The sequence below is a fragment of the Lepidothrix coronata genome, unplaced genomic scaffold (assembly GCF_001604755.1).
Source record: "Lepidothrix coronata isolate B3197 unplaced genomic scaffold, Lepidothrix_coronata-1.0 Scaffold272, whole genome shotgun sequence".
NCBI classification, from domain to species: Eukaryota; Metazoa; Chordata; class Aves; order Passeriformes; family Pipridae; genus Lepidothrix; species Lepidothrix coronata.
Window position 1 is genome coordinate 217,948 of NW_016690452.1, and position 15,703 is coordinate 233,650.

The following is a 15,703-nucleotide window of genomic DNA, read 5'->3' on the forward strand; positions in this document are numbered from 1 at the left end:
CACCAACTGCACAATGCTGATGCTTCATCATCATCCCTTTTGCTTGCTGAGCTAACTGCTCCCGGAGACCACATATTCAACCCCGTTCCCAGTTGCTGAGAGTGTTATGGGCCTCACCTTTCATTTATCACAGCAAGAAAATTCAGTGTGAGTTAATGCTGCTGGTTGTGTTGTCCAAGGGAGACAAAAGCATTAACACAGCTCTGGCATATGCACACAAAAGGTAAAGGTGGTTCTGGCTTTGAGTCAGAATATTCAGGCTTGGTAGTCCTGCCACAGATACAGGAGGAAGTACATACCAGCCGCTGCAGTTAATACTTTCTTGCTGCACTTCCAAGAAGGGCAGCTGTGATCTGCTGCATAATCATACCAAAGGTTATTGTAATCACCCAACAGCAATCAGAACCTGCTGACACACAACCCGAAATGGAGCCATACACCTTGCCTCTGAGAGCCTTGGGACTGATTCAGCTCCCTAGACTGCCCTGTATTACCGATAAGAAATGAGATAGTAAATGGCTTTCCAGTTCCTGAGCAGATTATTCTGGTGCTGTTTAGATAAGGGTGTTCACAGAGTAAAGAGACTCTTTGTGCCCTGCTTCTGAGGTACCAGACATTTAAGAGAGAAGGTCTTATATTGACTTTGAATTCAGTGTGGCATTAACCACCAAAAGAGTGGGTTTGGATGTTGGAGTTTTGTTTCATTTTGTTTTTTAAACAAAATGTGCAGATGCAGGTGCAGTCTCTGCAGTGCCGGGCTGATGGATGGGAACATAGCTGGTCATATCACTGGTGGCAGTAGAAGAGGCAGCTCTGGAGCAGCGCCCAGGCCTGGGCACCCCAGGGGGCACTGGGCAGGAGGCCTGAGGAATTCGGGGTATCTGAGCATGCAGACAGGTTGCAAGGATGATCCAGCTTAGAGACCCACAGCCTGGCCAAGCCACGTCAAGCACCTGCAGGATCACGACCTTTGAGAATACACATAGCTGGTATTTAAAAATACTAATACTGGCACTGTCTTGTAGAACTGTCTGAAACTACTGTGGGCCCTACAACCAGCCAACCAACCCAAAAAACCCAACCCTGAAAACTTAGGCCCCCGAGCGGTGAAGTATCTCTGCATGCATGACCAGTGACACACCTTTGCCCAAAGAGTTACTTCCATTGCCACCCACAAGGGCTGTTTGCATTAAGGTTAATTCCATACTTACAAAAGGTGATAGCTGTGCTCTTATCATGGACACTTAATTGCTTCAGAAGAGGAAAACCACCTATACCAGGGCTAATAATTAAAGCTATTTGGATGTGCTGTATCACAGAAATCCCTCTGTTCTGATAACACAGGAGCTCAAGGTGTTCACAGCCAGGAAGCTGAAGTCAAGTTCAGCCTGTTCAAGCAGCATTTTCAGTAAGGGCGAACACAGCAAGAGCTGCAAACCCAGAATGCAGAGCCTAGCACGGCTCACGCCCAGCTCCTCCTGCAGACCCCGGGCAGCCTCTGGGTTCACCCCGCACACCGAGCAGGGCTGTGCCTCGCCTACATTGTTCATAACCAGATATTTAATGAGATTCATGAATTTGTAAAGCGTGAAACTCCTCAGCACTGCAATTCTCCCAACACGGTCCCCGTCCGTGAGGGTTTATTGCCGCGGGGCCGCTGCCGCTCCGCCCCGCGCACACCGCGGGGGCCGCGCAGACCCCGGCGCGGGCGGGACAGCGGGCCTGGGAAGCGGGGCCGGGGTCGGCCCGGGAGAGCGGTGCGGCCCCAAGCAGCCACGCACGCGGCGGGCCGGAGGGCAGGCACCGGCACCGACAGACCGAGCGGCGGCCCCGAGCGGCCGGGCCGAGCCCCGCCCGCCGCTGCGCCCGTGCCGGGCGGAGCTCCCGCGCCCCGGGGGGGGCCGCTGCTCCGGGCCCCGTAGACACGGGCGGGTGGCGGCAGCGGGCCGCGGGGGCGGCAGGGCGCCGGGCTGCGCTCGACGGGGTGCCGCTGCTGCCGCCCGCCCGGCGCTCTCTGACAGCCGCCAACAAACCGGGCCCAGCAGCGGCGCAGCCGGCCGCCCCACCCCTCCTTCAGTTCGCTTGCCTTCCCTCGCCGGCGCCGGCCCCGCCTGCCCCCGGCCCCCCGGCCGCCCCCGGCCGCCCCGGCCCCCCCCGCCGGCAGCAGGGGGCGCCACGCCGGGAGCCGCCATTTCCCTCCGCTCACCTGCGGCCTCCGAGCGCACCCTGCGCTGAGGGCGCTGCGCCGACCAATCACCGCCTGCTGACGGCCGCAGGCAGCCAATCGGCGCGGAGGGGGCGGGCCGGCCGGGACGCGGGCGGACGCGGCGTGGCGGCCCCTGGCGGCGGCGGCGGGAGCTGCTGCGGTGCTGGGCGCGCCGTTCGCACGTGGGCGCGGGCCCCGTGCCGGGTCCGCGCTGTAACGGCAACCGCGCGCCTGCGCCGGGCGGGACACGCGGCCGTACCGACTGTACCGGGCTGGGCGCGCGGCTCTACCGAGCAGCCGTTTCCCGTGTGCCGGAGCGGCCCGGCGGTGCGCCAGCACCTCCCGTCCCGCGGGGTCTGCGGCGGCGAACGCGGTGCGCTCCCTGCCCCGCCGGTGCGGTCCCGCGGTGCGGCGGGCACAGAGCACTGTGTGAGGGCTGGTGACCTCCGAGAACCGCCCCCCAGCCCCGCGACCCATTGAGGGCCGCATCCCGTGGAGTAGCCGCGTCCGCCGCTCCCGGCTTCAGGTGCACGAACTTTCACCCGGCCGCCACCGACAGCCACAGAGCGCGGCGCGGGGCTCCGGGGTGTGGCTCTCGGTGAGAAGCAGGCCCGGCCCGACGCAGCCGCCCCTCCGGCGCTGTCCCGCGCGCGGTGCTGAAAGCGCCGGCGGCCCCGGTGGGGCGGGGCGGGGCGGGGCGGCCGAGCAGGTGGCGGTGCTGCCCGGCCCCCCCCGTGCCCAGCCGGCTCCCCGCCCCCCCGCGCACCCCGCCGCCGCTCCCGTTCCCATTCCCATTCCCGTTCCTATTCCCCTCACGTCCGCCGCCCGCCCCGGCGCGCTCGCTCCGCCGCGCTCGCTCCGCCGCTCCGCCATGGCCAGCACCTTCGCCCGCGCTCTCTCCGCTCGCCGCACCACCGGCCTCCTGGCCATGGTGGGCGCCGGTTCCCTCGCCGCCGGCTTCCTGCTCGCCCGGGACTCGATCAGCGCGGGCGACCGTCAGCGTCGGCGATACCCGCCCAGGTAATGTGCGCGGGCGGCGAGGGCGCACGGGCGGGGGGCGGCGGGCGGGGGACGGTCCCTGCGGCACCGGCACCGGGGAGGGCGCCGGGGCCGCCCCTCGGCTCCAGCCGGGGCGGCGAGTCCCGAAGCAGCTCATGGGGGCGGCGCGGCGGACGCTGCTCGTCCATGGCAGGGAGGACCGGGAGGCCCGTGAACCGAGTCCGCGCCGGCCCCGGGGCTCCGGGCGGCGAGGGAGACGGGGGGGCGGCGGCGGGGCTCGGCCGTGTTGGACGGAGCCATCCCGCCTCGGGCTGACGGTCACCGGCGCCCCGGGCCCCGTCGTCCCCGCGCACAAGGGCACTGGCCCCACCACGCCCCGGGCACGGTCCCGCAGGGGCCGCGGGTCCCGGCTCCCCGGGGCTCGTGGGGGCTGCCGCGGGACCCCTTCGCGGGACCTGTGCGGACAGGGGCCATGAGGGCTACGGGGGGCAGCCCGAGCGCATCCCCGTGTCCGGGGCCTGACTGTGGGAGCTGCAGTCGGGGCTGGGAGCCCCGGGGCTGCGGGCGGCCCTGGGTGGTCCCGAAACACCAGAACAAGCCGCTGCAGCCCGAGATACGCGAGAGAGGGAGGGGGGAAAGTGCCCGGCAGCAGGGCTGGGGGTCCCAGGGGACTTCCCGGGATGCCAGAGAGGGCAGAGATGAGGGCTGTTGGAGAGACGGGCCAGCCTGGGGGAGACAGCTGGGACAGCCAGGGCCAGCGGGGACGTACCCCAGGCTTGGTCCAACAGAAGCCAGGAGAGACTTTGTCAGTGTCCTGGTAGGAACAGGATGGAGCAAAGGGTCCATTTTGTCCTCCTGGTGGCACACTCAAGAGCTCCGACTGTGGGAGCTGGTGTCAAAGCAGCCCCCAGGCACTGGCAGCAGCTCCTGGCCCGACCTCATCTGGCTGTTCCAGCCTTCCCACGCGCCTGCTTTTGGGACAGGGACTCCTCTATTGAAAGGAAAAGCTTTGCTGGCAGGTCCTTGCCCTTCCCTCTCTGGGCCAGTTTTTAAAGGGAGAACTGGAGGGGCCTGCGTGTGCTGAGGAGGCCGCCCCAGCCTGTGAGCAGATTTTGGATGACAATGAGCCCTGAGATGTGCAATCGGGACTTCTGGGAGGCAGGCACAAATTCGAGCCGGGCCAGGCAGGCACATGTACGGCCACAGCCCAGCTTAGAGGTGCTTTTGAGGTAATTCTGGCTCTGTAAGAGCCCCGGTCCTATTTGCATGCCTGGTGCCTGATCCCTTAAGCCAGATAAGTGTCACAGCTGCAGCACAGTGCTAAGGTTCAAGCTTCAGACCAGAAGGTCTCGCATTGCTCCCCTCCAAACTGCTCTTTGCCAGGAACTGCCACAGGGAGCCCAGACGGGCCTGGGAGAGCCAGGTGCTCCGCATTCCCATGGTTCTGCTCACCATTGCTTGCCGTGGTGATAAGGAAGCGGGGCTAGGAGAGGCAGAGGCTGGTCCTGCCTGGTGCCTGTGCTGCCAGCTCCAAAGAGCATGGCCCTCCACTCTGAGCATGGAGGGCCAAGGCACCAGACGGGACTGGAGGCAGGAGCTGTCTGTGCCTCACAAGGGCTGGGCAGGGTAGGAACAGGGCCAGGGCTGGGAGGGAAGAGGGACATGGCAGCCACTGGCCAGTCCTTCCACCTCACACTGGCACCAGCTGCTTGGCCTAGCAGTTCCCAGAGTCAGGCCAGGAATATGAGGACTGGGTATTCCTCCACATCCCAAGGCCAGCAGAGACTCAGCACAGGGAAAGAGCAGGATGGGAAGGAGGCAGCACGTTGCTGCTCTGAACACCATCAGCTGCTGCCATCCCTGCACCAAACGCTGACAGTCAGAGCAGTGTGCCGTGGCGCTGCATTGCAGGCTGGGAGCTCTGCGCGTGTGGAGTGCTGGCAGGGAGCTGGCACTGGGGCTCCGGTGTGCTGCTTTGGGCCATGGAAATCTGGGGATGGAAAGGGAGAGAGTTCAAAGAATGACAAAGGCTGAATGTTATGAATTATCCACCTCCCAAGGGGAGTGTGTTTTCCAGCTTTATGAACAACTGCAGAGCCACAGACATCAGGTCAGGAGGGGATGAAATCAAGGTGGGAATACGGTTGAGAAGCTCTAAAATGAGCCTCCTGGGGGATCATGTTCAGCTGGGAATGGTTTTGTGACAGTGCTGACACTTGAAAAGAGCCTAGACAGAGCCTTAGGGGTGAGCTGCAGCACCTCACTCTGCAGGGATGAGCCAACTCGCCGGGGATTCTGCCTAGTCTTAGGTTAAAAAACGAGAGACGTTGGCAGCAGCCCTAAGGGGTTTGAGTAACACTCCACAGCCTCCTGTCAGAGGCACTGCAGTATGAATGGCCATGCTGAGAGGGCACAGGCACTCTCCCCTTGAGGAAATATGGGCACCGTGTGCCTGCTGCCAAGCAGGCAGGGCACCGTGTTTGGGCGGTCACGCTGGGGCTCCCTGCCAAAGCGTCTCCACACAAAGCCCAAGCCCCCTCCTCCCTGCGTAAACAAGCCTCATGCTCAGCTGCCTGCAGCAACCTGCCAGCTCCTGACTCTGTACCACCACACGGGGTCTGCTGCTTGCCCCACGTGCCCCCACACCTCTCCAGAGGCCGCGTGCAGCGGGGGCTGCCTGGGCACCACGAGCCCGTGATGCCAGGAAGGGCACTGGAGGCTGCCGGATTAGCGATGAAGAGCCATGGCGAGATGCAGGTGGCTGTCGCTTCCAGAGAGGCTGCCCAGTTGGTGGACAGGCTAATAATCCCTGCTGGGTGCTGAGCAGGTCTGCCCCGGGCTGAGACACTTGCTCGCGCAAGGGCAAAGAGGGTGACTGCTGCGGGCGGCGGCACCCCGAGGTCACGGGCAGGACAGCAGAGCTGAGGTGAGGGCAGGACAGCGCAGGCAGCAGCACTGAGTTGTGCTTCTGGCAGACATCCACGCTTCCAGCCTCTGCAGCCAGGGACAAGCCCACCCTACCACAGAACCGTGGAATTGTGAAATCATGGAATTGAGGTTGGAAAAGACCTTCAAGATATCGCTTGGTGCTGTGGCACTGGTAACAAAATACGGTGCTGGAAGGGTAATAATTTTAAAACTAGCCTCGGGGACCAAAATCAAGGGGCCAAGGCAGCCTAAGTAAGGCCAAGTGCAGCATCACCTTCACGCTTGTGACAGAGGACTCTGGACACCCTGACCACACAGTGGGAAGGCGGTGCCACTGCCAGAGCCCTCCAGCCTGGACAAAGCCTGGGCTCAGTGACTGGCATCCTCCCCTGCTACCTCTGTGGCACCGTGGTGAGCAGAGCAACAGGTGCTCAGGATCTTCACCCTGGCAACATCCATCTGAGTTCGGGTGCTTTAGAAAGGCTGGGAAAAGGTTGCCCTGATTTACTGGCTGTGGTTCAGGGGAGGGTGCACTCTGACCAGGCACTCAGTCAGCACTGCAGCAGGCACAGCACCTGCAGCCAGAGCCTGGAGTCTCAGGGTTTGGATGCTAACCACCTCAGGGAATGTGTGGACGGCCATGCCAGACAGCATGCTTCAACCCACAGCAGTATCCTGCCTTCTGGGAGTAAGCTGGCTTCCCTTGGCAACCTCTGCTGTTCCTGGGCAGACTCTGCTGTGTAGAAAGCAGATCAGGTGGTCCTGGCACGCCCGGCAGCATGACCCATGCTGGGGCAGTGGAGGAACCTCTCCAAGTGTCCCATTCTGATCAGCAAATGCTTTTTATGAGTGTGTCACCCTGGGGAGATGTGGGTTGGTGGCCAGCAGATGGTAGCAGGAGCAGTGGGGCAGACCAGGGCAGGCTGTGTCCCATCCACACCGCATCAGCCTCTGAGCTGGGGCATCTCACCAGGGCACAGGTCTGTGTGTGGGCTGGGAGCAGCCCTCAGCCCTGAGACAAGTTCTTGCCTGGAGCAAATGCCTCCCTGTGCTGGTCTTGGCTGGAGCTGTCAATGCTTATCCACACAATACAGACAATGTGAGCCTTACCACCCTTTCTTTCTACACAGTACAGGAAGCCACAAGCAGTAGACAAGCCATGGGCAAAGGGCCAATGCACATTCCTTGGCCTGCAGGCGCAGGGGAGGAGGTGGTGGCAGCCACAAGGCTCTGCATTGCAGCATGGGGCCAGCGCTGGCAGCCAGACCTGGTGCCCAGTGTGAGCCCTCAGGAGTAGAAGCTGAGCGCAGGAGAGTGCCAGGACTTCCTGCTGGTGCTGGTGTCTGACAGCTGCTCCCACCAACCCAGACCTGCGCTAGCCCAGGCACCCTTTGTCCCACATAGATCCCCCTCAAGCTGTGTCATCCCCAAAGCAGGCCTCTCTCAGAAGGGGAGACAGGTGTCCCCAGGGATGCAGGACCCCCTCCAGTCACCAGCCAGATCTCCTGGGCTGATAAGGGCCAGTCCTGTCCCACTAAGGCAAGCAAAGGCACCAGGTCCCAGCAGGAAAGATTTGGCCAAGACAAGCACTGTCAGGGTCCTGCCCTGCCAATCCCCTCCATGAGCACAGAACAAGCACAAAGCCTGTCTAAAGTGGGAATGAGGTCAGGGGACGGCCTCCCACTAAGCTGATTAGAGGAAAGCGTCCCCCTAATACAATAAACTGCGCCGGGGCCGTGCAGTTCCCACCGGCTGCAGATCGGGGTCAGCTGATCTCCTGCCCCAAGCATCCGGGGGGGGGGGGGGCGGGCAGAGGGACAGGAGCCTCAGGGGTCAGGCACGCCAGGGCCCCACAGGCTACGAGCCCTGCTTCCCCCACCCATTGCACTAGCAGACAGGGAGCAGGCCCCCTCCATTTAGGCTGGTGTTGGGACAGCCTCAGGGAGGGCAAGGGGAGTGGGACCCCCACTCTGCTGCCCAGCTGCCCTGGCAGCTCAGCAGCACAGGGCTGGACTGATGTGGCCCCACTGCTCACCTGGCAGGTTCTCCTGCCTTTGGGGACCTTCTGCGTGGCTGATAAGGAGCCAATCCCTAATGACCGGTCCAGATTTGCTCGTGGACTCTCGTCCTGGTTGAGTGCCAACCTTCAGCTCGGGCTGCTCCCTACCCTTGCCCTGCAATGCCAGTAACTGCCTCCCTGCCCCTGGCTGTTGTGGACAAGCAGAGCAGTTTGACCCCTCTCTGAGCCTCCCCTGCTCACACCTGCCCCATGAGTCTCTGAGGGGCACTGGCACAAGTGCTGGAGTCCCCTGGCCCCAAAGGACTCATCTGTCTCTCCTCCCACAGTGCTGAGTACCCCGACCTCCGGAAGCACAACAACTGCATGGCCAGCAACCTGACACCAGCCCTCTATGCCAGGCTCTGTGACAAGGCAACCCCAAATGGCTGGACCTTGGACCAGTGCATTCAGACTGGTGTTGACAACCCTGGCCACCCCTTCATCAAGACTGTGGGTATCGTAGCTGGCGATGAAGAGACCTATGAGGTGAGTGGCAGCCAGAGCCTTACCTGCAGCAGCCAGAGAAGTGCTGGTACCCACGGTACACCCAGCAGCCTGGGGCATTACTGCCCACCTCATCCTGCCCAGCCTGAACAGCTGTAAAGGCCCCGGCTGGTCCCCACATATCCCTATGGGACAGAGGGCTCCTTTGGAGCAGCTGTTCCTGGAGCCCTGCAGCCTTCTGCCCCACTTGCCCCATGGATTGCTTGCACTGCAGGACATGTTGTTCTCCCAGCCATCCTCTGCAGCCCCCCTGCTGCCATGTCCCCCCACGCTGGCAGTGGGGCCATGCTGAGCCTATGGCAGGGGCTTTATGAAGCACTGAGTCTGCAGCACTGTACATTGTCCCGCTTGCTTCCAGGTGTTTGCCGACCTGTTTGACCCCGTGATTCAGGAGCGGCACAACGGATACAACCCCCGCACCATGAAGCACACCACGGACCTGGACGCCACCAAGGTGTGTGAGCTGGACAGCCATGCTGCACACAGGGGTCCTTTCCTGGGCCTTGGGGACAGGGCCCTGCCAGCACCAGTGCCACACCATAAATGTCCTGTGGCTCCTGTCTGTTCCAGATAAAGTTTGGCCAGTTTGATGAGCGCTACGTGCTCTCATCCCGGGTCCGGACGGGGCGCAGCATCCGTGGGCTGAGCCTGCCGCCAGCCTGCACCCGCGCCGAGCGGCGAGAGGTGGAGAAGGTGACCGTGGACGCACTGAATGGCCTCACTGGGGACCTGGCAGGCCGGTACTACCGTCTCAGCGAGATGACTGAGAAGGAGCAACAGCAGCTCATTGATGTGAGTTGGTACAGCTCCCAACCAGCCTCCCTGGGTGCGTGCAGAGCAGGACCCCTTCCCCAGCATTGCTTCTCTGGGAGGTTTTATCTTCCTTTCCCAGCCCCCCTGTCTTGTGGGACCAGGATCCCTGCCCTAGAGAGTCTGCCCGACAGCGCAGAGGGTGCTCACAGTGCTGCTCAGCCCTCCCAAGCCACCTGTCTGATCACAGCCCCAGCAGCTCACGGCCCCTTCTGACTCCTTCCCCATGTCTCTGCCCACATCCAGAGAAAGGCGAGCTTGTGGCAGGCACATGGCTGGTGCCCCACTGGCCCCCGGCATAGGGTGGGCTGTGCACCAGCAGCCTTCTGCCTCCCAGGCCAGAAAGGCAGGGGCTCCTGCCCATGGGTGCCCTGCCTGGGAGAGCCACAATGGATCACCTCAGTGGCAGGCTGGGACCAGTGAGACAGAGAGCACTGGGACCAATGAAGGTGCCCTGGCTCCAGCCATGCGACCCTGGTGAGCCCATGCACTCTGCCTCCCTCCAGGATCACTTCCTCTTTGACAAGCCGGTGTCCCCGCTCCTGACAGCAGCAGGAATGGCCCGGGACTGGCCCGACGCCCGAGGGATCTGGTGAGGATCTGTCCCAGTACTGAGCAGTCAGCAGAGCACAGAGGGGGGGATGCTACTGCTCCATCTGTCTGTCTCAGCCCTGCCACCCATGTTTCCCATGTTCACTGCACCACAGACCCCCAGCACATGTGGCACCAGTACCCCTGGACCCTGCCCACCCTGGGCTCTGTGGTCTCACCTGTGTGCACCACAGTCAGCGGCCAACTGCTCCCTACACAAACCACAGCATTGTCCTGGGAAGGGGGACTGCAGAACCAGCCCCTGCTGTCAATCCTGCCCACTCTTACCATCCAACAGCACCTTGCACTCTAAGGCTGCTGTAATTGCTTCTGCTCCCTGGGCAATCCCCAGAGCTCCTCCTGGATCTCTGCACACTCTACGTGCCACCAAACCTGTCCTGCCACAGTCACATCTTACTGCTCCCTCCCAGCATCTCTGTGCAGCCATGCAACATCCCACGCTCCTGCAGAGCGACAGCCGGCACACGCATCCGCCCACGCCACCCTCGCTGGCACTGTGCCTTTATATGGAAAACATTTCTACAGCATGCATGGTCCCCAGCTCCAGCTGCCCCTAACACACCCCCCAGTGTGCACTCTGTGCCTCACAGTCCTCTCCTGCTGCCTGCACAGTGCAGGAGCCGTGCTCCTGTCCCCAGCCCAAGGCGCTGGAGACAGCTCCCATCACTCACAGCGGCTCACGTGGATGGGCACTGGCCCATCTCCAGGAGCATCTGCTGGCTGCCCACCCTGCTGCCAGGCTGGGCTCTGGCAACGTGCTCCCAGCCACAGGCACAGGCAGCACACTGGAACCATAAGCAGCACTGGCACCATGGTGGCAGAAGGGGCACAGCTGGGTGGGCACAGGGCGTCTGCAAGCCACCAGCACAGCTGAATGCTGCCCTGTCCCTAGGCACAACCACCAGAAGACCTTCTTGATCTGGATCAATGAGGAGGACCACACACGTGTCATCTCCATGGAGAAGGGGGGCAATATGAAGCGTGTCTTTGAGCGGTTCTGCCGGGGCCTGAAGGAGGTGAGCGTCCAACAGCCAGTGCTGTGCTAGCCCCATGGACAGGCAGAGAGGGGCAGGAAGAGCTGCTGCAGTGCTGGCCCTCTGCGCTCAGCCTTGGCTGGACACCCCGTGGCCAGGGCTGGGCACCCTGTGGCCAGGGTTGAATGGCTGCTTGTATCTCTAACCCAGGTGGAGCGGCTAATCCAGGAGCGAGGCTGGGAGTTCATGTGGAACGAGCGGCTGGGTTACATCCTGACCTGCCCCTCCAACCTGGGCACGGGGCTGCGAGCGGGTGTCCACATCAAGCTACCACTGCTCAGCAAGGTATTACTATGGCCAGTTTTGTGAGGAGCCAGGCTAAGACTGTGGGGAGCTCAGCCACATGGGAGGTGCAGGACTGCATGGGACCTGGCCCCGGGCCTTGCTCAGGTTTCCTCAGGAGGCATAGGGTCCAGCCCATGCCTGCATCCCTGGCTGAAGGAAGAGGCTCAGATCCCAGGTGTCAGCCTGGGTCTGCTCAGGGCAGGGCTCTGTGTGGGGTCAGTGACCCACTAACAGGGTCCTGTGAGTGGCAGGGGGCTGCTCCAGGGAGAATTGACCCTGACTCCCTTGTTGGTCTTGCTGAGCACTGACACTTTCTCTGGGCACCAGGATAGCCGCTTCCCTAAGATCCTGGAGAACCTCCGGCTACAGAAGCGTGGGACGGGCGGTGTGGACACTGCTGCCACAGGGGGCATCTTCGACATCTCCAACCTGGACCGGCTGGGGAAGTCAGAGGTGGGTGATAGGCAGAGCTGGGGAGGGAGGTTCTGGAGTATGTGTGCATGATGGGCCCATGGCACCCATGCAGTTCCAGGGCTGTATGCTGGGGCCAGCATGTGGGTGCTGGGGGTAGCAGTGCCTGCCCTGTGTGCAGCGGGGCTAGCCAGGTGCCTTGCTGGTGTGGCTCTGAAGACAGCCCCTGAATTATTACATCTGTGCTCCTGGTGCAGGTGGAGCTGGTACAGCTGGTGATAGACGGTGTGAACTACCTGATCGACTGTGAGCGGCGGCTGGAGAAGGGGCAGGACATCCGCATCCCTTCGCCGCTGCCGCAGTTCCGGCACTGAGTGGGACTGTGGCAGCGCCAGCCCTGTGGGACCCCGGTCCCCCTGTAGCTTGTGCGATCTCTGTGCCCAGCATGTCGCTGCATCCTGTTACCCACAACACACCAGGTCAGATCCCATAAACGTGCGCTGCTGTAGCCATGGCTCGGGCTCCTCCTTACCCCAGCACCCAGTACCCCACTGAGTCCAAGCACCCTGTCCCCCTGCAGAGGCACCACTGGGGTATGGGTTTCCTATGCCTGTCCTGAGCAGCCCTCCCCAGGATGTCCCTGAGCTACTGCTGCCATGGGGAAAGGGTCTGAGGGACCACTGGGGCTGCCCTGGCCTAGGGAACTGCATGTGGGTAAGGAGTTGCGGTAGAGTGCCAGGAGCTGCTGGAATAGTCAAGGCTGCACATGAAAAGGTGCTCTGGGGCCATGTGTCACTGCAGGCAGCAGGGAGCTGAGCTCAACCTTTGTGACCATTATGAGTTTACTGCTGGGATGCTCACAGGAAGCAGTGGGGCAGGAAGAGGACGGAGAGCCATGGTGAAGCCAGATGGGGCCTGACTCCACTCCTACCTGCAGAGAGAAAGCCTGGTCAGAGCTGAGCATGCCACTGGGGAAGGTGGCACACGTGAGCACAGCTGGGTGTGGGGGCTGCAGAGCCAGCCTGAGCAGGCTGGCCCCAGCCCAAGGCCCCTGCAGCACCCACCACAGGGTGCACAAGGGGGACACAGCAGCCCAGGGCACTAACAGCACAGGGACACTGGGCAGCAAGAGTTCAAAATGTTTGGGCAGGGCATGGGAGGGCACGAGCATGAATGGGGACAGGGTTGGGGAGGGGAGTGCATGGTCTCACCTTGGTCCTCTGGCCTGGCAACTACCACCAGTGGGGCAACCCACACGTTCTGCAGGCTGGGGGCATCACCTGGGATGCCTGGGGGATAGCAGAGGTGTCCCAGCTCGCTCTGCTCCCAGTCCCGCTGGCTCTGCAGCAGCTGCTGAACTGTGTCTCTGCTCAGCAAGTCCTGGGGCAGCACCACACAGATGTGGGGAGAGGGGCCAGGACAAACCACACCGGCAGAAAGGCCTAGGGAACAGCAGGGTGTGCAGAGGTCCCAGCCAGCAGGGTGCGGGATCGGGAGGGTAGGGTTGGGCAGGGTGGGATTCCCCACTCAGGGAACAGAGCGTGCAGGGGTCCCAGCTCATGGGGTGCAGGGTTGGAACCCCCACCTGCCACGGGGTAAAGGTGTGCTGACTGGGCAGAGCAGCCTGTGTGGGGTTCCTGGAGCTGGTATCCCACCTGCTGGGGTGTGAGCTGCAGAAAGCAGTGCAGTGGCAAGTGGGGCAGCAGCAGCGGGATGGCGTGGAGGAAGCCAAGGGGCTAGGTGGGCACGGCCCTGAGGGAGGGGGCCTGTAGCAGATGCCTGGCAAAGGCAGCCTTCTGCCCCCGCATCAGGAGAGCACTGTGGGTCCACAGGGTAGCAAGGCTGTGGGGACAGAGCGCAGGGACACAGCTATGGCAACACCACACAAGCCTCAACAGGCACCCCAGAGACCACCAGCACGCCCAGGCCCCGCAGAGCCCAGGACTCAGTGGCACTTCAAGGTCTACTTACAGGTCATGACTATTGCAGAGCCTCCTTGGGCTGGGGTTTCACAGGGACAGGGCAGCATGGGGCTAGGCTGGGGCTTCTGCAGACAGTGGTGACACAGGGCAGTGGTTGGAGTCGGCCACACGTGTGGACAGTCCCAGCACCCCACATTGCTTACATGCTCTCATTGGCCAGGAGGGCTGGTGGGACCCTCGCAATGTCAGACACAGCCAAGAAGGGGATGAACTGTGACAGGCTGACAAATGGCTGGGGAGTGAGATGGGGCAACCTGCAGAGCAGCAGCATGGCCAGTGCCAGCAGCACCTCTTCCCCAGGCACGGGCAGCAGCACCTGTGAAGCTATGTGAGCCCTAGCACTGGAAAGGCATGGCCCTGAGCAACAGGACAGGCCCAGTGCCACTCAGCTGTGTTCCAGGACAGAACCCCAAGGCATGAGTCACGCACGGCTGAGAGAGCCTCTGCACCCACACACCCCATAGCATGGGCTCTGCATCCCAGCATGGGGCTTTACACACTGCCCCCCCCATGCACAGACTCCACAACCCCTCACATGTGGGAGCTCTGAACTCTCTTAAGCACTGACTCTGTGGCTGTCCTGTGCACGGTCTTATGTACCATCTGTGGGCCATAACCCCACATGTTGTACACCTCCCCATAGGCACTTTCCTCCCAGTCACAAGGCTCCACCACTCATGGGCTCTGCATTCTCTGCCCCATCCCAGCCCATCTGACCACCTCTCCATGCAGATGGTGCCAGGAGTGGTGCAGCAAAGCCAGGAATTGCTGCATGGCCTCAGGCCTCACGCTGAGCAGCAGACCCTGGAAGGTGCCCTCTGGTATCTAAAAGTACTCCTGCAGGGAATGCAGCTCAGCAACCAGGCAGCAGGAGTGCAGGGGCCAGCAGGCCCTATGCTCCGCAGGGTCCTGGATGGGCTGGAGACAGCCACTCCAAGATGGGCAGTACCTACACCAGGATCTCCAAGGCAGGAGCACCCTCACTGTCCTGGAGCAGATCCCAGAGCACAGGCTGCAGAAGAAAGCAGGACTGCACTGCGTATGCAACCCACACCTTTCCCCAGAGCTCTTTGCCCAATTCTTCCCCCATACTGGGTCTGGGCAGCCTTGCTACAAGGATAATGACCCAAGGGGCAAGGGAGGAGGGCACATGTACCAGTCCTTCTCCCTCACAGCTGGCACTGGACAAGAATCCAGGGACCGTGGCCTGAGCCCCTGCCTGACCCTTGCCTGACCCAGCAGCCAACAGGAGGGCTCCTGGGCCTATCACCCCAAACATCGCCCCGCACCCAGGGAGGCCCTCGCTCACTGCCCCAGCACTGCCCCACTCACACTGAAGCAGCTCAGCAGCTCCCTCTTGGCCGAGCCCAGTGCTCCCACTCCAGGTACTGGCCCATGGCTTGCAGGATGCCTGCAGATGCATTTGCCCCCAGCAAGTCCCAGAAGGAGGTGTTATCCAGGAGGCTGGTGAGGAGGATGGCCTCGCTCAGCTGCTCCCCAGCCACCTGCCCAACCTCCTCTTGTCTGGACAGGGCAAGGCTGTGGTCAAGCAGATGCAGGACATAGTTCAGGTGGGAAGCCCAGCCTGGAGCCTCCTCCCAGCACGGTGGGAGCTGTGAGGCCAGCCCCAGCAGGTAGGCAGCCAGGTCTGGGCAGAGGTCCCCAGCATCCAGCCTGGGGGACAGGGGCAGGAGCACCCAGAGCTGCTGCAGCAGGCAGTGTTCACTGGGCAGGGCACTCTGGCAGTGTGCCCTGGCCACGGGTTGGGGATGTCCCAGAGGCTGCAGGAGAGAGGCGCTGGTGCACACCAGCTCATGGAATCAGCTGGGACGCACAGTCCTGCACAGCTCCAAGAGGGGAGCGTTCCCCCATG

General features: G+C 62.3%; 2 protein-coding genes across 12 annotated transcripts in view; one reads left to right on the forward strand and one right to left on the reverse strand.

The window, feature by feature from the left end:
• The window catches only part of PPIP5K1 (diphosphoinositol pentakisphosphate kinase 1), a 47,652-nt gene extending 44,466 nt beyond the window's left edge, over nt 1–3,186 (reverse strand). For 8 of the 11 annotated variants that reach the window (XM_017836194.1, XM_017836187.1, XM_017836193.1 and 5 more), the window contains exon 1: nt 2,207–2,246. The gene's annotated coding sequence lies outside the window, so the exon portion shown is untranslated. Of the gene's footprint in view, nt 1–2,206; nt 2,247–3,088 lie in introns of those variants that run through there. The other 3 variants (XM_017836185.1, XM_017836184.1, XM_017836186.1) reach the window with 3 other exon arrangements.
• CKMT1A (creatine kinase, mitochondrial 1A) lies at nt 2,975–12,356 on the forward strand. Its single transcript, XM_017836195.1, has 9 exons — nt 2,975–3,226; nt 8,480–8,678; nt 9,055–9,150; nt 9,267–9,488; nt 10,013–10,098; nt 11,011–11,134; nt 11,303–11,437; nt 11,765–11,890; nt 12,106–12,356. The coding sequence occupies exons 1-9, from the start codon at nt 3,078–3,080 to the stop codon at nt 12,220–12,222; spliced, it is 1,254 nt and encodes a 417-aa protein (XP_017691684.1). The 5' UTR covers nt 2,975–3,077; the 3' UTR covers nt 12,223–12,356.
• Nucleotides 12,357–15,703: the final 3,347 nt, after the last annotated feature.

Coding starts and splice junctions, on each gene's coding strand:
- CKMT1A (XM_017836195.1), top strand. CDS start 3,078: ATGGCCAGCACCTTCGCCCGCGCTCTCTCCGCTCGCCGCACCACCGGC. Junction 11,438..11,764: donor AGCTACCACTGCTCAGCAAG/GTATTACTATGG, acceptor TCTGGGCACCAG/GATAGCCGCTTCCCTAAGAT. Junction 11,891..12,105: donor ACCGGCTGGGGAAGTCAGAG/GTGGGTGATAGG, acceptor CTCCTGGTGCAG/GTGGAGCTGGTACAGCTGGT.